We start from the raw sequence: 20542 nt of genomic DNA on the forward strand, positions 1-20542 counted from the left end.
AGTCTGTCCCAGTTCATATGACACTAAATGACATTTTAATTTTATACATACACATTTACCCATCTATACCTATTCCAGGCCCTTCTGAGGATAAAACTGGGCTCACATTAACAGTTACAAATATCCTTCGATGAATTGAACCCTTTGTTCTTTGACCTGCAGTCTACCTAGTCCAGGCCCTTAAAAATAGTCCCCCTCCAATTCTTTCTGGAATACCCAAAGGGGCTGTCTCATGCTCGTGAGCACAACTTCCTGGTTGTCCAGCGGTGTCTGCCATTTTCTTCCTCTAGTTCTTGATGGTGGCATCTTTTGCTGATGGCATCCTCAATACAAAGGTGCTCTGCTGTCTTCTCTTCTGAAATGGGGATGAGAATACCTTCTCTCAGATGCCCTTGTCCTCTCACTCCTAAAAAAAAGCCCCCCAAAATAAAAACAAAGCAAAACAAACAAACAAAAACACGCTTTTTATTTTATTTTTATTTAAAAAAAAATTTTTTTTTCAACGTTTATTTATTTTGGGGACAGAGAGAGACAGAGCATGAACGGGGGAGGGGCAGAGAGAGAGGGAGACACAGAATCGGAAACAGGCTCCAGGCTCTGAGCCATCAGCCCAGAGCCCGACGCGGGGCTCGAACTCACGGACCGCGAGATCGTGACCTGGCTGAAGTCGGACGCTTAACCGACTGCGCCACCCAGGCGCCCCAACACGCTTTTTATTTTAACCCACCAACAGGAGCCAGGAGACACACTTTTCCATAATCAAAGTTGCCCTCCTTTGAGATGCCAGGTCTTGTTTTATCTACCTCCTCCATTAGGCTAACTTCATTTATAAAGCTCCTCAAACCTGAATGCAAAATAACGCCCAGTGAATTCTCCCATCGGTCCTCCAGACCTACACAAGCAAAGTCGAAGCAGGGGCCCTTTATTGGGTGAGTACCTCTGACCCTGCAAGCGGCCCATCAGCTTCTTGAGGGCAGGATGCATTATACTTCTGTGTTGCTCCGCCTATTTTCTGTGCGCTAGTGAGCCACAACAGGTACCCCGTAAACCTGTGCTTGAATGTGACAGGACCTATTTAGCATGAAGAGGGTAACTTTTCTCACTGCAGAGTTCAGAAGTTAGCTGAAACAAAAACGAAAATGAATGCAAGATTTTCCCAAAAATGTTGCTTGAATTGCATTTTATGGCATCATCAGGGAGGCAGCCTTGAATTGACAGAAATAATAGAGGAAGAGGGTACTGCTCAAACATCCTAGGACTACCTAGCTCTCCAATGAGGCATTTGCATTATGGTTAAGCATTATTTCCACTGACTATAAAAGGAAACATCCATTCTCTTCAACCAATTTTTAGTCAAGGCAGGCAAATGTGCTTACACTGAAAATGCCTTTTAAAGATGTAATTAAATATGAAGGATTAGTCTCTCTTCTTTCCTTTCCTAGACATTGTGGCATAAACATTGACATTTCGTTTCCTTAATTCACATCCTAAGTTCACTTCCCCCAAGGCTCCTTCCTCAGGTGGCATTTCTGTAGCCCAGACTTCACCCCATCTGTCTCTCTTTCTAAAAACTTATAGTCTCTCTCTAATTTGGATTTTAAAGGTCTTTAAGTCGTGATGATTGAGATATAATTTACATGCAGCAGTTTATCCATTTCAAGTAAATAGTGCTACAGGTTGTGAACAATGAACAAAGTCAGGTAACCACCACCACAATCAAGATATAAAATATTTCTGGGGTGCCTGGGTGGTTCAGTTGGTTAAGTGTCCAACTTCAGTTCAGGTCATGATCTCATGGCTCATGAGTTCAAGCCCTGCATCAGGCTCTGTGCTGACAGCTCAGAGCCTGGAGCCTGCTTGGGATGCTGTGTCTCCCTCTCTCTGTATCCCTCGTCAAAAAAAATAAACATTAAAAAAATTTTAAAAAGATATAAAATATTTCTATCACCCTAAATATTTCCTCATGCCCCTTATAGTCACTTTTCCTCTCCTCATCCCCAGCCTCCTCAACGGATCTGATTCCTGTCCCTTTAGTTTTGCTTTTTCCAGAAGGTCGTATCAAAGGATTCATAAAGTATCTGCTTTTTCTCATTCAGCATGTTTGCCAGTTATATGTTGCTTATATATCAGTGCATTCCTTTTTATTGCTAAAGAGAATTCCATTGTATGGATATATTTTGTGATAATGATATATTTACTAGTTAGTTTTCCTTGTCTTTGAAACTTACATGTGTGGTGGGCAGGAAGGGATTGTGATTATATTATAGTTGGCTGTTTTCATTTTGTATTTCCTATGAGACAATATGGCCTTGAAAGAGAATCATGCCTAGTACTGAATGAACGCACTCAAATTTTATAGACTATATAAACAACCTAATAAACGTATGTGATTCTTTTCCATACAAAAAACAGCTTTGAAGAGTGTGATCTGAAAGTCTGTATCTCAAAGTATAATTTGGCCACATAATGTGGTGGAAAAAAGAATGAACCTTGGAGTCAAGGAGACTTGGGCCCACATGCCCGCTCTGCCATTGCTAGCTGCACTTGCTTGGACAAGTGTCCTGACCTTGGCTTTCTAAAAGTGAGCTTCTTCAGGCACCCAGTTGAAAACGTAATACCAGCCCATAAATTGTGATGAGAAGTCAAAATAAAACAAGCGTGAAATAATAATACTCGTAGCATTCTTGGCACTTGCTAGATAGTAAATTGTTATCTTACTACCTTCTTCTCAGCTCCCTATCCTGAGTAGTCTTTTTGATATATATAGATTTGTAATTTGTCATAATTTAGGGCAACAATTTAGGGCTTTTCCTTTAAGTTCCAAGTAACTTATTTAAACTATCTTAAATGGTTCATTGTAATTCTCACTGTGGTTGGCAATAACAAATATGATTATTTTTTAGTAAAAAATTTGCACATTTTCTTTTTGCCACAGTTTATAGAACATGCATCCTTATTGTAACCATGTAAAATGGCAATAGCTGGGTTTTATTTTGGTTCCAATTAAGTTATATATTAAAGTATAGACAAGTGACTCCAGAACTGGTTGACCTAAGCTTTTCTTATCAGCTCTGGTGCTTGTCGCTTATCTTCTTCTTCATCCACCAATTCATCTCTGCAGCCTACAACCCAAAGATGATAAATACAGGAAGTTCTGCTGCTTTGCTACAAATATGGAGAACCAATAAGAGGAACATATAAGGTAACCTTAATTTCGGAGGTAGGGATGGAAATATACTATCAATAAAAATAAAAGGCAACTTATACACAATAATGTATAACATACCAAGAAGATGTGTGTATATCTTGGATTCTCAGCCTGAAGCATGCAGTAGTTAGCTTATAGTATTACAGTAAGATTTCTCTGACTCAAGTGCTACTTGGAGATGTATAGGAACTCTGGGCCAAATCTTTCTTCCTGATCTTCTGTGGATTACCAGAATGTGTATCTCACAGATATCAATTAGCAGCAACACTGTCCTCATGTCATTTCTTTGATTGCTCTAACTACCATGGTGGTCCCAACTTTCAACCCAGACTGCATGACATGGCGCCCCTATCATTGTTGTCTTCTCTTGTTGATCACCTGAACAGGTTTGGTGGTTTGGGGGAGAAAAAAACTTTTTCCCTCTACTCTCCTAGGTGTTATGACTAGGGCCCCATGAGTTAGAGGGGCAAAGAACAGATTACCAAGAAAAACAAGTTTATTAACACGTATATCCATGTACACATGGGAAACTCATTATGGTAACTCAAAGGGCTGGTTAGAATTTGGGGATTATGTAGCACCTTAACAAAGAACAACAATTTTGTTGACAAATGACAAGACAGACGAAAAGTGGTTTGGGCTTGTAGCAGGGGGCAAATATATATAAATATAAATGGAAAGGTAAATATATGGAGAAACTCATAAAAGTTAAGGGCTAATGAATAAGGTCGGTTATATAGATTTCTCTGGTGCCCTCTCCAGGCTGATAAGAGTCTAGAGTTGTCTCTGGTGATTAAGAATTGTCCTGCCTTTCCTGGTAGAAAGGAAAAACTAGAGAGACTTTCTTGTGTCTGCTTATTCTCTATGGCCTTTAGCTCAAAATGATCCTTATATCAAAGTAGTGTATTTTGGGGTGGTGTACTTGGAACACTTTCAGTGACTTGTAGTCAGTCCCTCTTCTGGTTCATGATCCAGTAATGTTTCAATTTAAATGAGAAGAATATTTACCACTCCATTTATGTCATAACTTAGCCCAAAATATAGCACTATCTTTTACTCTATCACTGAGATGATAGAACCAAGTTTACCATTTTGTTTTATAATCCTTTTACTATCCACACTGCCCTCCATGATTTAGAACTGACACCTTGCTTTACTCAAATTAACCTTGCCCCTTGAAAACCTCTTGTTTCTTGGGTTAATGTTTTACACCTTACTGTCTCCTAGGGGTAATTCCTTCCATGGATGTCTCATAGGTCAAATAGATGTATGGGTCTGCCAGACTAGCCCTCCAGTCTCTGTCTGGGATCTTAAGTTAGCTTGCCTTCTATGAGTGCCTCCTCTGGGCCCTCTAGTTGGAGGACATACAAATATTCATGCATGTGTGAATACACACACACATACCCATACACAACATATTTTCAAAAATCTTCTAATATTATTTAAAAGTGCATTAAAAATATAAATATGTAATTCTAAGACTTATCAAATTGAACAACTTAAAGATGTACAGTTTACTGTATGTTAGTTATATCTCAGTGTAGCTGTTAAAGAAAACACAATTATAATCCCTTCTAAAATCTTATACTTAAAAATGTTTACATAGATGTATGGAAGAAGTTTGTGCTAGGGCTGGAGCTGAGATTTAGTCATATATGTCATGTGGAATTAGGTAGCTAGAGAAGGAGAAAGTGGAGAATGGAAAAGAACAGAAGCCAACTTGCAAGGAAATATGGTGGAAAAAATTCTGAGCCAGACTCAAAAACAGAGCCAAAGGTCAAAAGGAAATAGTATTTCTGGATTTAATGTGGTAACTTGTTTTAACATTTTGTGATTAAATTACCCTGGACACAGTTATGCATCCTGTGAGCACTGGGGAGGGAAAAATGGCTTCAGGTGAATCTGACTGGATCATGTAATGCACTGGGCCATAGGCAAGCCTTCTGGGGATTCCCTCTAAGAGAATATCAGTCTAAGAGGAGGTAGCAGCCTCCTCATTTTAAAGCAGAGTTCCAAGGAAATCTGAAACTATTAAGTCATCACAAGTTGTTAAAATGGAAAAGGATCTATGCCCATTTAGTGGTGAGGGAGGGCACGGACCTCAAGCAGCAGGGACCAACAGCAATTAACACTGATCTCCCAGTGCACGTGTATATGTCATGACCCATGGACACAAGGAATTGTTCATGGGTTAAGGGCCCTACATATATAAGGGGGAACAGTGAGAGGAAGACATTTAGACATTTGCATGAATGGGATCTCATCTGCACTCAGAAACTGGCAAGGCTGATGAGTTTCAGTTTATAAATATGTGAAAGTCACTACCTCTACATACATGTCATGGGCCGCAACTCTAACAAGAAAACTAACTACATTATCATACTGTAACATGTGAAAATGTATGGTTTTATAGGCTTTAAAAATGTTAACCCCCCTCCTCAAATTTAAGTCTTGAGACATCTTCATTTGCCTGTAGATCTAGAGACTTTTGATGGAAGAAGCCACTTTCCATATAACGACTTTTATAAAAGTTCATGTCGAATCTAAAGAAAATGTGCCTAAATATTCTTTCATTCCACTAAATGGCATAAATCACACCAAGTTTCCATATTCTCTGCTCATACACCTCATAGGATTTCATCTATAGCAAGACTCTGGAGATAATATTTGGTAATGAGATTTCAAGCTTATTGAGGACAGCCAGGTAACATTGGTTCCTGTCACAGTGCTTGGACTATTACTTTGCACATGGTAGGTACTAAGTAAATATATGTTAAGTAAATGAATAAATAAAAAAAGTGACATTTTTGCAAGATTTTCATCTTAATCCAAGAAAAGGATCACGTTAGAAATTATAAAAATGTAAGAGGGAAAGAGAGGTAAGAAGTCCAGAGGAGAATTATGCAGGAAACTTAAAGAAATACTAGAAGACCACAAGCTAGACCAAAGTTTGTGAGCCAAGAATAGAAGTTTTGCTTTCTCATATAGCATAATAGAGAATGTAGAAGCAGAAAAGATTTAATGATTAAGACTGAGTTTCCTGGCAAAACAAGTTCCAAATCTTTGAGGCTCTCTCATCTTCACCGATTTCATTCTTTTGATGTATAAACAAAGCCCAATGGCCTACCAGTCAAGTAAATTCTAATGGCAAAATTGGCTCTGTTTAACTTTTTGATATTAAACATTTGAAATGTATTTCCATCTAAAAGCATAGACTCCAATCTAAATGGTACAATCAAGATTACTTCAGGGGCACCTGGGTGGTTCAGTCAGTTAAGTGTCCAACTGTTGGTTTCAGCTCAAATCATTATCTCACAGTCTGTGAGTTCAAGCCCCACATCAGGCTCTGCACTCACAGCATGGAGCCTGCTTGGGACTCTCTCTCTCTCTCTCTCTCTCTCTCTCTCTCTGTCTTTGAAATTTCCTCATATCCTTTCAATAATTTACCTTAGGCTAGTTAAAGTAAGATTGATTTTTCCGGCTTGAAAAATAACTGATGTCTGACTGAAACATCCAAGTTTTCCAGAGACAGCAAAGAATAGCCATATAGCTAGTCTAAGCCATCATATGACACATTTTTTAATAAAACAAACAAACAAACAAACAAACCACAAAAAAATCCCTGAAGTACAGGAGAACAATGTTTTCCCTTCACTGGACTTTTCCATGTTCTTAGGGATAAACTTCCTAACTTCTTCTTTTCTCTGGTTCATCTTAATACGTGAGTCAGATGTTAGTTGAACAAATGTGTTTATTCATTAGTGGAAGAAACATTTACTGAACACCAACTCTGTGTCAGGTCCTGTTTTGGGGACTATGAGTAAGGTTAATGAGACATGGTCACTGTCCTCAAGGATGTCCAATAGGAAAAATAAAGAGAAAATATTAGGAAGATACCAGGGAATTTCACGGAAAGGGCAGCCAGAGCTCCCAAATGACTGGAAACAGAAAATAGAATGAGAAAAAGAACTAAAGTAACTTCCCTCTCTCTTTCTCTCTCTCCCTCTCTGTAATTCATGCATGCCTCAGTGTCTTGGTCTCTCCTTTCTGTTTTCTATGAATACCCACTAATTGGCTTTTTCTATGCTCATTTAAAAAATGGCTGCCCCAAGTGAACATGAATTCCTAGTCCCTGTGGTCAGCAAAGGCTCTCTAAAATCTCTGTATGCTGAATATCACTGTCTAGCAGAAAATCTAATCAATCCAGTTTGGGTCAGGTGTCTCTCCATATCACTAGGAGGCAGGATGACTTCTAGAGGGAGATCATGGCAAACTCTGAGAACAACCTGTGGGAAGAGCTGGCAGATTAACTTTGTGTGTCTGCTACACACATGAAAGTAAATAAGGACAGTCAATTTTAGTAATGCTAGAATAAAAGTATGAATAAAAGTATGAATAAAATGCTTAGATGAATTGATGGGTCCAGGGCCTGAGGAACATAGAATTATTTTAGTTTTGTTTATTTGTTTTGTATTTAAGTTAGAAATGCCTTTCTTATTTTGAGACATCATACAACTCAACAAGTGCCTGGAAACATGTAGGTGAGTCAAATTCAATGGATTCTGAAGTTTACTCAGTCTTATCATAGATTTACTGGGTAACATTTGAGGAGTCACTGGTTACCTCATTTCAAATTTTCCAGGAGTTACATAGAATTTCACATTTCCTACCCTTTTCAGGTCTAGGTGGAAGAAGGTGGAACTCTTCAGAAATTCATTTCAATTTAGCAATTATTTTTAGGAACTATATGTCATGTACAGGACTAGACATGATATAAACATATAAGACTTCAGAGATCTAGGATTTACGTGAGAAAGTGGAGTATCCACGTAACTAAAGTCAAATCATACCAAAATAGATACAAAAGAGTTTTGGTAAGAGAGACAGCAGAGGCAGGTTGCAGTTCAACTGAGAGCTTAAACACTAAGGTGCTTGAACTTCATCCTGTAGACTTCCAAAGATTTTCAACAAATCCTGTGTTTTAGAACGAGAATCATGATAATAGCATAGAGTGGAGTGGAGACAGGAGAAGAGGAAGCATAGAGAGATTGCATAAGAGACTGCCATTGTGGGGAGAGATCAAATGGACTTGAACTAATGAGTGTAGCAATGGAACATAAAGTAGGGATGGATAGATAACCATGTTAAGTGTAAAGACAAAATTGACATGGTATGGTGGTAGCCCTGAGGATGGAAAGCAGAGGTTTCTGGTTTAGGTGATTGTACATGGGGAATGAAATAAGCAAAGAGCTGGATTTGAAGATAAAAAGAGTTCAGAGAGAACACTGGTGAAAATTCATCTGAGCCTCCTCTCCAAAAACCCCCAACCAAGGGTTGGAAAGAAAAGAGTGGAGAAGCCTCGCTCCATCCCTTAGCAATTCCCAGACTGTGGCCCCTGGGTGTCTCCAGACTTTTTGAGGTAGTCAGTAGGTCAAAACTATTTTCATACTAATACTAAGACATTATTTGCATTTTTCACTGTGTTCACTTTTGCCTTCAGTGCGAGAACAGTGATCATCAATAAGAGTAAATATCTCATTTTTCCCCACTGGATACTCACAGAAAAGGAAAGAGAGGGAGGGGGCAGGGGGAGGAGAAAGGAAGAAGAAAGGGTAGGAGAAGAGGACAGAGGAAGGGAGGGGAGGAGGGAAGGTGAGAAGAAAGGAAGAAGGAGGAAGGAAGGAAGGAGGGGAAGAAGGAAGGGAGAGAGGAAGGAGAAAGCTAGTTCCACTTAAGAATGTCCTTGACAGGGGATGCCTGGGTGGCTCAGTTGATTAAGCTTCTGACTTCAGCTCAGGTAATGATCTCATGGTTTGGTTTGTGCTGACAGCTCAGAGCCTGGAGCCTGCTTCGGATTCTGTGTCTCCCTCTCTCTCTCTGCCCCTCCCCGCCCATGCTTTCTCCCTCTCTCTCTCTCTCTCTCTCTCTCTCTCTCTCTCTCTCTCTCTCAAAAATAAACATTAAAAAAAAAGAATGTCCTTGACAAAGCAGTAAAAATTAACTACCTTTATTAAATCTCAACCCTTAAGTACATGTTTTTTAAATATTTTGCATGAGTAGATGTGGGCATACACATGCTTATGCTGCACCCTGTAATCAGGTAGTTGTCTCAAGGACCTATAAATGGAACTAGGTACATTCTTTTTTTAATGTTTATTTATTTACTTTGAAAGAGAGGGAGAGAGAAGGAGGGGCAGAATGAGAGGGAGAGAGAGAATCCCAAGCAGGGTCCTGCACAGAGCCCAACAGGGGCCTTGATCTCACAAACCATGAGATCATGACCGGAAACGAAATCAAGAGATGGGTGCTTAACTGACTGAACCACCCAGGTACCCCCTAGCTGTGTTTTTCATGGAACACCAGTTTTATTTGAAAGAACACTGATAGACAAACTATAACTATTCAGACTTGGGTATTTGGTAGACATTTCTCAAAAATGAATGAAGTGGGCCTTTCATTTCATACAGAACAACTGATAGTATGCATGGCTAATGATAAAATTCAAGCTTTCAAATGGAAGTTGGAATTTTGAAAAATGTGTGTCTGCTGGCATGAGCTTGACAGCTTCCCAATATATAGAGACTTTTCTAATGAGGTAGGTGAAAATACAATTATTTTGATATTGTGTAATGAAATGTGTCAATTATTGGAAAATCTGCATAACTCAGTGAACCAACATTTTCCAAATGACCAATGCATGATGGGACAAAACCTTGCATGAGTAAAAGATCTATTCAAAGTGCTCAATAGACCAATGAATTTTAATGCACTATGTGTTGGAGGAGGTTATTAAGAGGATGTGACTGCTGATTAACCTGCAAGATGGACCCAGGTAACTGGAGACTTCTTATCCTTTCCCCTGTCCCTGAAACATATGTTCTGCCTACTGTTTCCACACTAGAAGCCACTTCAGGGACACAGCTTTGAGAAAGTAAGGTGTTATTGAGACCATCTCAACTGTATAAATGACTGAACCCTGCTTGTTCAGGCCTCTACATAAACTTAAGATTCTGGCAGCAAGTATAGAGATTTACTCATTTTGTAGCCACTCCAGACAAGCCAAGTATATAAGTTCCCTTGCTTATTAAAATTGTCACTGCCCAATCTGAAATGGTCTGCCTTTTTCTTTTCTCTCTCCTTGCCCTCCATGTATGGGGGCCAGTTTCAAATTTTAACCCCAGGAACTTTGAGGTTGCAAATCAACACTAGGGTAGAAAAAGTTTATTGATGTGGTTTCAGATTCCACATTAGAACTAGCGTTTAGGAAACTACTACTTGTTGATTTTGAGGGCAGTATCAAAGGAATATCCACAATTATGTCCTGTTTTTTCAATTACATGTGTGTGATACCAAATTAATTCATATAATTTGACTGAAAGTACATATCGCAACAGATTGGGTGCAGGAGCAGATATGAGAATCCAAGTGGTTTTTTTTTTTTCCAAGTGTTTATTTTTTAAGCCAGACAGTGAAAAGATTGGCAAAAATGTAAAACAATGCTCTTCTTCTCATGATTTTCTTTATTTGAGGAAATATAGTTATTTTTTGTAACATATGCTATTTATGTCAACACATAAGAGCCTTATTGTTGAATTAATACATAATGAATTAATACATAAATATTGGAAAATGTATGTTTCAATTTCTTACATGGTAAATATGGGGAGAAATAATCCACATAAACAAAAGTTCTTTGGGATCCTCAATATTTTTTCCAGCTTTATTAAGGTATAATTGACAATTATAACTTGTATATATCAAAGATGTACATCAGTAGGTTTTGATATACATAGTGATGTGATTATCACAATCAAGATAATTAACATATCCATCACTCACAGTTACCATTTTTGTTTGTTTTCTTGTGAGAACACTTAAGACTTAATCTCTTAGCAAGTGTCAAGTATACAATACAATATTATTAATTATAGTTACTTGGTTTTACACTAAACACCCAGGACTATTCATCTTATAACTGAAAGTTTGTACCCTTTGACCAACATCCCCCCATTTTCCTCACCTCCAGCCCTGGTAACCATCATTCTAGTGTCTGTACTATGAGTTGACTTTTTTAGATTCCACATGCAAATCTCCACATGAGATCTCCACATGAGATCCTACAATATTTGTCTTTTTCTGTCTGGCTTATTTCACTTAGCATAATGTCCTCCAGATTCATCCATGTCATTGCAAATGGCAGGATTTCCTTCTTTTTTATGGCTGAGTAATATCCCATCATCTTGTCCTTGTGTGCAGAGCTGAGCAACCATGGTGCCCCAAGTGTGGTTGCTGATGATGTTTCTCATCGAGGGCAGTGTGGCTGGGGGCACTGTCTACCTGGTGTATGACCAGGAGCTGCTGGGGCCTAGCGACAAGAGCCAGACTGTCCCTCGGAAGTCTGAGGAGGTAGTTCCCCCAGCCATAGACTAGTTAGCCACTGTGTGTGTGAGCAGACCAGTCTGGAGATACCCCAATTCCCAGCACCCCCAAAGTTTAACTTTCACATGCACAGGTCCTGGAATTCAGGCATCATAATGGTGATGTCGGCTCTCTCGGTGGCTCCTTCCAAGGAGAGCTGGGAGTACCTAAGGAGCAAACTAAGTAGCCTGTCAGAGGAGAGCACCTGCCCCAGTCAGGAACAGGGGCAGGGGCACCAGAGACCTGGAGACTCCAGACTGGGACCGGGACCCCACTCCAAGGGCAGCTCCCAGCTCTGCCAGCCCAATAACGGACTTTATGAAATGTGAAATATATTAACATTTATATATCTCCATCATCTTTTATCCATTCATCTGAGTGTTTCTCAGTAGTTTTAAGTGTAAAGGTCTCCCTGAGACTAAAGAGTTCAAAAAGCCCTGCCTTAATTTTATTTCCTCAGAATGTGGTGTCCAACACCTAGTCAGAATCGTTCCTAAGAAGATTAAGGCATGAGTCCTCAAACTGCTTTTTCTCAAGAACGCTTTATAGTTTTAAAATTAATGTGGGGCAGGAGATGACTCTTTGTTTCTTGAACTTTGAAATTTTTGCCTGCTCTGGAAAAATATAGCTCCTGATTTATCTGTACCTCATGCCAGCATAATGTTAACTTGTCCAGCTCTGAGCACAAAAGCAAAGAAGGGAGCATTTTCCTCTTGAGCACCCAGAGACAAAGCACAGATTCCTGTCTCACATGAAGGGAACTATACTGCCTCCCAAACAAGGGTCTGTTCCAAACACTTACTCACATTTCAGTGAGTCAGAAGGAAACAGACAGATATTCATCTCCCTGAAACCTGGCTGACTTCCTGCAAGAAGCCTGTGAGGAGAGTCAAGGTTGGGGGTCAGGGTTAGTGAGCAGCCACCTAAGAGCTCTCAGGTGATATCTGGAGTCTTAGTAAGCAGGTGAGGACTATAGACAGGTCAGGAAAAAAAAAATGCCTTCGAGTGTTTGTCAGGATTAGTCAGTAGAATTAGTAAGTGACAGATAAGAAAACAGGAAACAACCAGGGGCTATACATTTTGAATTCAAAGGTATTGGGTTTATAGTCTTGATGATAAACAGGAGCAGCTGACGAATAATGATTTACTACTTTAAAAATTCAAGATTCCAGCCTCAGCTATAAAGGGGAGCATTTGATTTTTACCAATTAAGTCCTTCCACCCTGAACCACTTTACTTCTTTTTTTAATGTTTATTTACTTATATGGCGGGAGGGGGGGGGGAGGAGCAGAAAGAGAGAGGTGGGGAGAGAAAAAGAGTATCCCAAGCAGACTCCACCAAGCAGTCAGCACAGAGCCGGATGTGGGGCTGGAACCAGCAATCTTGAGATCGGGACCTGAGCCAAAACCAAGAGGTGGACACTTCAAGGGACTGAGACACCCAGGCGTCCCCCACTTTACTTCTGAGTGGCAATATCCCAAGCATCACACAGTGCTAATACTACCTGCTTCACAGAGATTTGGAATGGCGATAATAATAATGATTAGACTAGTAATTCTTTAATTGTAATTTATTAAAACACTTGACTATTTCACAAAAGAAGTCCCTGGAAGAATTCTGGTTTCAGTGATGTGCTGGGGATTTGTGAGTGAACTTTCGAAGGAAAAACCAGATTTAAAGAAAAGTGAATATCCTATTTGTTAGGTTGGCAAGTAAAAATCTCAGATAGGGTTATAGAATGTCCTTTTTCCAGATCTGAGACTAAAGTAATGGAAGGAAGTGGTCACAGTGTAATACAGACAAAGAGGAAGAGTCACAATTTCATATATGGTTCTCACTCGTCTCTGTGTCTTTTAGTAAATCGCTTAAACTCAGTAATCACATCAGCTGCTTATTATCTTGGGGGAGAGGAATGAATGAGAACTACACACACACACACACACACACACACACACACACACACACGGTGCTCTTGCGACAGGTCTTGCTTAAATATACCTCGGATAATCATCACTTGTGTGCAGATCTTCTTTCCTGTCGAGTTAGTTTCTAACCTGGTCATTCTGCACTTATTTTTGTCCGTTTCTCCACCCACTTGAGAAAAGCACAGAACGCCACGCACCGCGCCACCCCTAAAAGCGTGGCTTCGGGCTCGCGGCTGCCCTTGCTCCCCACCTCTGCTCCTCTGGAGCTCCCCAGGCTCCAGGAGCCTGGAGCCACGAAGGGCTGCAGAAGCAGCAAGGTTCTCCGGGTGGGAGACCGGGGGTCTCCTGCGGGGCGGGCTGCAGGCCATCGGGGGCGGCGTAGTTTCAGGCCGGCTCCCGCCCGTCGGGTGTGCCCCGCCAGTCCAGTGCAGGGCAGGAAAGGGGCCAGGCGCCCGGATCCCAGCCCCGCAGCTTCGGAGGTCCCAGGACCCGGACCTCTCAGGGCAGTTAAGGTGCGGTTTCCGAGGGTGTGGTGCAACGCAGGTGCCCCGCGGGGCTGCAGGGCCTGGGCTCGGCGGGGCGGGGCCGGGGCAGATCCGGTGTTAGCCTGGCCGGGGGGCGGGGCGGGGCGGGCCTTGGCGCCCCAGGAGCTGCCAGGCAACTTTTCTCCGTCCTCACCCCGGCGGGGGAGAAAAGCTCTCGGGACGGCTTCTGAAGAGTCCGGGTTCTGGAGTCCCTCTGCAAACCGAGAGCAGCAGCTACCGTCCCCGGGCAGGCTCAGGATGCGGCCAGGATGGACAGGGGGCGCGCCGTTGCTGGTGTTAGTGCTCAGTCAAGGTAAGCGGGGAGTTCGCTCTCCATCCGCTCCTGGAGGGACCTGCGCGGGGCCTGGGCGCAGGAGGGAGGAGTTTGCGGGATGAGGGGCGCAGGCAGCGCGCCTCTCTGCTGGATTCCACGTGGACCCCGGCTCCCAGCCATCCGGAGCTGTGTAGAGAAAGACTCCCCATTCCCTCTCTCCCCCGCCTGGTGTCCCCATAAAGCCTGACTCACCCTGTCTGTGAAGCACCCTTCAAAGTCAGTTCAGCGCGCTTTGGTTTTAGAGCCACGCGCACGCACACACGGGCACAGGGGCAGTGGAGACTAAGGGGTGTCCTGAAGGTCGAGAGTCCCGCAGCGTGGTTTAGACTGCCCGTGCCGCCCAGCATCCGCACCCGAGCGTTCTTCGGGTCCCGGGAATCCGGTTCTGGAAAGCAGCATGCACCACCCCAGCGCGATGCCTGCTGGCTTTGCAGGAGTCTGGGAGCCCCAGATGCTTGTTTTTCAGCCCAAGGGTGTGAAGTATGCTTCCATTTCTTCAGGCCGCAGCACTTACGTTTCTTCCCTTAGGGGACGTGGAGAAACCACGCGCCTCTTAAACGCTTGGCAGATGGGAATTCTTCCTTCCCTTCTGCCTTCCTCCAATTGTTGTAACGTTTCTGTTCAACTTAATGTAAACTTAGGCCAGGAAAAGTTCTCTTTACTTTCTTGATCTCAGAATTAACAAGAGAATTAACCGAGGCCATAGCTCCAGCTGCAGGGCCGTGAGAGTGGGACCCACCCATCACCTGACTCCTTTTGCACAAAGTTGTGTGACCATCATCCTTCACGTGTACCTCCTCCAGATCTTTTCCAGAGCCTGGTGTGTGCTTACGATCGGAACTTTAGTTTACTGGGAGGAGGAGAGGGGAGTCGCATTTAAATTTTGTAGTTTGAGGGGGATCTGAGTGGCTCAGTCGGTTAAGCGGCCGACTTCGGCCCAGGTCGTGATCTTGCGGGTTGGTGAGGCTGAGCCCCACGTAGGGCTCTGTGCTGACAGCTCAGAGCCAGGAGCCTGCTTCAGATTCCGTGTCTCCCTCTCTGCCCCTGCCCTACTTGTGAGAGAGCTCTCTCTCAAATATAAAAATAAGCATTAAAAAAATTTTTTTAATTTAAATTTTGTAGTTTGAACAGCTATCAAAACAAGTGTTTTTACAAAGAATATAAGTATTTCCTAAAATATACACAAATATTTCTTATCCTCCATTGAGGCATTTAGGCACGCTATTTGTTACTCTGGAAGAAACCTAATCTAGATAACCCTGTAGCATTTACTTCTAGTCAAAGATAACAGAGAAATAGCACCACCATCCGTACCCCCAGCACAGACTATGCATTATTAGGTTTTCCGTCTAACTCTGTGTCTGGTGCTTCACAGATATTCTGTGCTGGGCCCCTAAGAGTCTTTTTGGGGGCCATCAACCTTAATCTGGGGGGTTGGGATAAAGTTGGAGTCACATTGAAATCAGTCCCTGGAACACCACAACCTTCCCAAGAACTAATAGACATTTAAATCCAAGCTTTTCATCTTTCTTTAATTACCCATTATTAATAGAAGCTATGGAAACATAACATCATTTTCTTATCTTTGAAGTGTTGAGGCTTGTTTTTTAAAGAGCAGTGAGAAATACTTTAGTGGAATGTATTGCTGCAAGGCATGAAGTCAGGTATAGAGATTCTTAACCTGGAGTTAGTTAATAAGGACAAATCAGTGCAAGCAAGCAAAGGTGATTTAAAATGACGGCTGTACAAATATTTTTTTACATTTATTCCTTCCTCCTGTTTCAGTTACTTGCATACTCAAGAACTAAGTTTTCTCTTAATTCAAGGTACTCATAATAAAGCTTTGTCATTTGTGATATTAATCCAGGTTCCTAGGGAAGCAACGTGATTTGCTGATCCCACGAATATCTAAGATTAACATGAATAATTGAATGTCTGGGTCAGTGATAGCTGAAATTTTTTATGGCATTACTCTGTGTAAAATTTTTGAATAGTCATCATTACTACACACACACATATAGTTGTTTATAAATTATATACCCGTACAATTGTGTAATATAATTACATATCAAAAATGAAAATGTAACAAGCATATGTGTGTGTGTTTATACATCTTACCTCCTCTCCAGTATACATGCCAACCAGTGTAGAAACTTAAAGCCCTCAAATCTCATTTTAACACTTAGAGTCAAATACACTTTCTGTAAACCTTCTCATGGGTATTTAAGAAAAAGCAGTGCTCAGGGTTCAGTTTCATATTTATCACCTCGCATTGATCACCCCTTGGTTTAAGTGCCTGCAGTCATTGAAATGGTAACCAGCAGGCAAAGGATGGAAAAGAAAGACCGTAAGGGGCCCAGATAATTCATAGTCTAAATAATAGGTCCACAGAGGAAAAGAAAAAGTAATTTTAAAATGCACGATGGCACTTACATCCTCGTGTGCTGCCAGGCCATGGATAATCCTCATCTTTTCTCCCTGTGTCTGGCGCCCTGCCCCGGAGTCACTGCCTCTTTAATGAGTACCTTCAAATCCTTTCTCTAATTCCCTTCAAGCTGTAAATACTCTAATTTCTCTCAGAATCAGTAAATCCTTCCTTTAATATGTATTTTGGCAGCTCTGTCCTCCTGAGACACCCTTGAGACACCCTCCACCTCTGTCTTCTAGTCTCGCTATTTTCCTATTTTCCGGGTGGTTCTTCCTCACTCTCTTTCACAGGCTCCTCTGTGTAGCCCAGTCCTTGGTGTTTAGAGTTCCATCCTGGGTCCTTGTCTTCATTCCACCTGTTCTCTCTGGGCTAGTTCCCCCACTCAAGTCAGGATCTCCAGCCAGACTCTTCTCCTGGTTCCAGATCGAGATTTCCATCTGCTACCAAATATCTCCACCTAGACGTCCCGTAAGCATGTCCTCAATGCATCCTCAACTGAAGTCAACACCTGCCCTCCAGAATTCTCTGCTGTATCATCTCTGCTGTATCGTTTAGCAAACGCTAAACCCGGGGATCTTTTCCCGTGTTTCAGGCTGACAGCCCATCTCCAAGTTCTGTCCTTCCTCCCCACCTCCTATAACTTCCGCCACCACCCTTGCTTTCTTTGTGTCTAGACAACTATAAAGTGTTTTTTCTGTTTTTTGCTCTCATCCTTCTGGTCCATTCTTCTCATTGTCACTAGTGTTATCTTTCTAAACACTCATCTGTATCCAGTCAACCCCTTGCTTCAAACTTTTGGTGGCTCCCCATCTCACGAAGGGTGAAGTCCAGATTCAGGCTTTTCTCTGCTACACTCCTCCTGCACAGACTCAAACACGGGTACGTGTACTGCACGTAGGCCCATACATGATACACGCACCCCAAAGCCACATACATACACCTGTACACATCCTTCTGTGTTCTGACTGCACTTGATCAGACCATATTTAGTGCTATTTTCCAGACTGTTCCCTTTGCCTTCACTGCCTTCATGCTTTTTCCCTTCTCCCCTTCTCCCTTTGTAATTTACCACTGTCCTATGTTAGAAGAGACAAAGCCAAGCAAAATTATAAAGTAGGGAAGTTTTTATTTTATAACGAAAAGAGGAGTCTGAGGTAACCTCTAATTTCTGGAACCAACCCTAAACCACCTCTTCCCCCTTATGCTCAGCACCTTCACAGCCTTAAACCACCCTCTGATAAAGTAACCTCCCACCCCATAGCTCTCCAGCCATACCTGCCCAACCCCAACTAAGCTTTGCTCTCAGAAGTCCTGGTTCACAAGCCACTGTTTGATTTAAATTCATGCTTTGGGGCTCAGGATCAGAATTTAAAGACAATTATTCACACATTTCTGATATATAGACAGATTTGGAAGCAATTGCTTAAATGTTAGCACTGTACCTCCTCTTTCCTGAGAAATTAAAATTCCAGTATTGCCTATATCACGTTGTTGTGAGATGAACACCAAGATAGGTACATTTCAACACCAAGAATCAGTGAATGCATCAGCTCGAATGAATTCCCTCTAAAGTAGGTGATGTCTGTTCCTGTCTTAATGTGTTAACAGCCTTGGGCCTATTAAAAGGCAGAAGCCTGTTAATGTAAAGAGATGAGCTTCTAATAATGGAATTTTAGACATTCATAAAAATAAAGACACAAATCCAAGTCAATATGTCAAATAAAGAAGTTCAGGAAGAATGGGAAGAATATTTGGGACCAAAAATATCATCCTGATGTCATAAGAATGTTACCATTAGAGAGGTGCCTGGGTGACGCAGTCGGTTAAGCGTCCGACTTCAGCCAGGTCATGATCTCGCGGTCCGTGAGTTCGAGCCCCGCATCAGGCTCTGGGCTGATGGCTCAGGGCCTGGAGCCTGTTTCCGATTCTGTGTCTCCCTCTCTCTCTGCCCCTCCCCCGTTCATGCTCTGTCTCTCTCTGTCCCAAAAATAAATTAAAAAAAAAAAAAACGTTGAAAAAAAAAAAAAGAATGTTACCATTAGAGTCAAAAGTTTTAATCTGGACTATTAGCCTTGCTCAGCTTGGGGAGTTACTGAGGTAGGATGGTTTTTGTGTTTTGTTTTTTTTTTCATTTGTTATGGTGACTGATTATTTACCTAGAAGAACATGTAGAAGAATGTCTCTCTAAAGAGAAAAAACTTAATACCTCAAATCCTGAGACAACAATAGATTCTGTATATGAAGGTGATTCCTGTGATGCCCCTTCAGATGACCTGTAGGTGCTTTGTTGATCTGGCCACAGTGAATTCCAGAAAAGTAGTATTTGAACATATTTTTATGCAGCAACTTTTATGCAAGGAAACCTGCTAGGCCCAACTATAGGAAACTTGAAACATGGTCCAAAGAGTTTACAGGCTATTTGGAAACAAGTCCAACCATGAGGGAAGGACATTGTCTCAGTCCCTGGAAGGTACCTAACCAACTTCAGACCCTTCCATCCTCCTTTCTGACAGAAGTCCAATTATTGGCTCACCTCCTCCTCTGCACAGCTAGGAGGTCAAGGGGACCTTGAAGGGTGGTTGCCCTGAGCCATTCCTGGTCATCTCATACCTCTCTCCAATGTCTGATTTAGACATGGGCATGTAATTACGATGACATGTGGAAGGAAATCTGCTTGGGGACTTTTGGGAAAGAATTTTTCATTCTTAAGAGAGACACTGGTTAAGAAATGTATTGCCAGGTCACGTGAAGCTTGCAACAGCTATAACTAACTGTCCTACAACCATAATGTCAGCTAGCTTGAGGATAAAGCCGATACACTAGCCCTGTGGAGAGACAGAAAGCAAGTCCTTGATATTGTCTTTGAGTTTCTGAATTACTGAAATTTAGAGTCATTTACCTGTTTGTGCCTAAAAAAAAAAAGTCTATGTAATTTAAAATGTGGTTATGTTGTTTTTGTTACGTTGTTTTGTAGTTTATGCTTATACATATGTACCATAAGTTTCTATAGCGTAACATTTGCCATTTGGTCACATATAATTCATTGCTAAATGAGTGGTACAGAACTTAATGTTGAGTTCAGAGGATGGAGAAATGTCACTGTGATGCATATAAGTAGCAAACCTCCCCACAAGTCTTCACGAGGACAGGAAAGAATCTTCACTATTTGGATCTGCTGTGAAGGACTGCAAAGGTCAGAGTCCAGTTCTCCCCTTTTAAAATGGCTGTCAGTGATAATAATAGAGTAACATAACCAGGGATAGGACCCAAGTCTCCAAGTTCCTGGGTCAGATGTTTTAGATACTGGAATACGAAAGGAGAAAGCCATTATGTCCACAACATACTGTTCAAGGTATTCACAGAGGGTGAAAGCTGAGAGGTTAACAGGCACCCGACCATAAATGACCTTGTAAATGGAAGTCGGGAGCATGGAGTTTTGAGGACAATGGGAAGGTTTTGAAGGGCCTTAAGCAGGGGAGTGATATGATCGGATGGTTTCTTGAGTAGATCACTCCAGTGGCAGGGTGGATGGTGGATTGAAAGGAGGCCAGACTGAAGGTACTACCTTTCTTAGGAAAGAAATAGTTCTGGTCTTAGTTTTATTGGGAGATGATGGTGCTAAAACTCAGTAGCAGTAGGGAAGGATCACAGGGGATGCATTTGAAAGGTAGCAAGGGAGAATGGACAGGATTTGTGGTTGATTTA

At 41.8% G+C, this 20542-nt stretch overlaps 1 protein-coding gene and 1 pseudogene across 2 annotated transcripts in view; both read left to right on the plus strand.

Moving 5' to 3' along the window:
* Positions 1–2981: 2981 nt before the first annotated feature.
* ITGA2 (integrin subunit alpha 2) overlaps positions 2982–20542 on the plus strand; it is a 121619-nt gene continuing 104058 nt past the window's right edge. The window contains exon 1 of one of the 2 annotated variants that reach the window (XM_086678605.1): positions 2982–3202. Coding sequence is in view for 1 of the 2 variants with exons in the window: in XM_025923501.2 (XP_025779286.2) it covers positions 14334–14388 (55 nt within the window). In the remaining variant the exon portion in view is untranslated. Of the gene's footprint in view, positions 3203–14171; positions 14389–20542 lie in introns of those variants that run through there. The other variant, XM_025923501.2, reaches the window with a different exon arrangement.
* LOC147584117 (MICOS complex subunit MIC13 pseudogene) lies at positions 11415–12832 on the plus strand (annotated as a pseudogene).

This window comes from Puma concolor, chromosome A1 (genome assembly GCF_028749965.1).
Source record: "Puma concolor isolate L17-30 chromosome A1, mPumCon1.1.hap2, whole genome shotgun sequence".
Classification (NCBI taxonomy): Eukaryota; Metazoa; Chordata; class Mammalia; order Carnivora; family Felidae; genus Puma; species Puma concolor.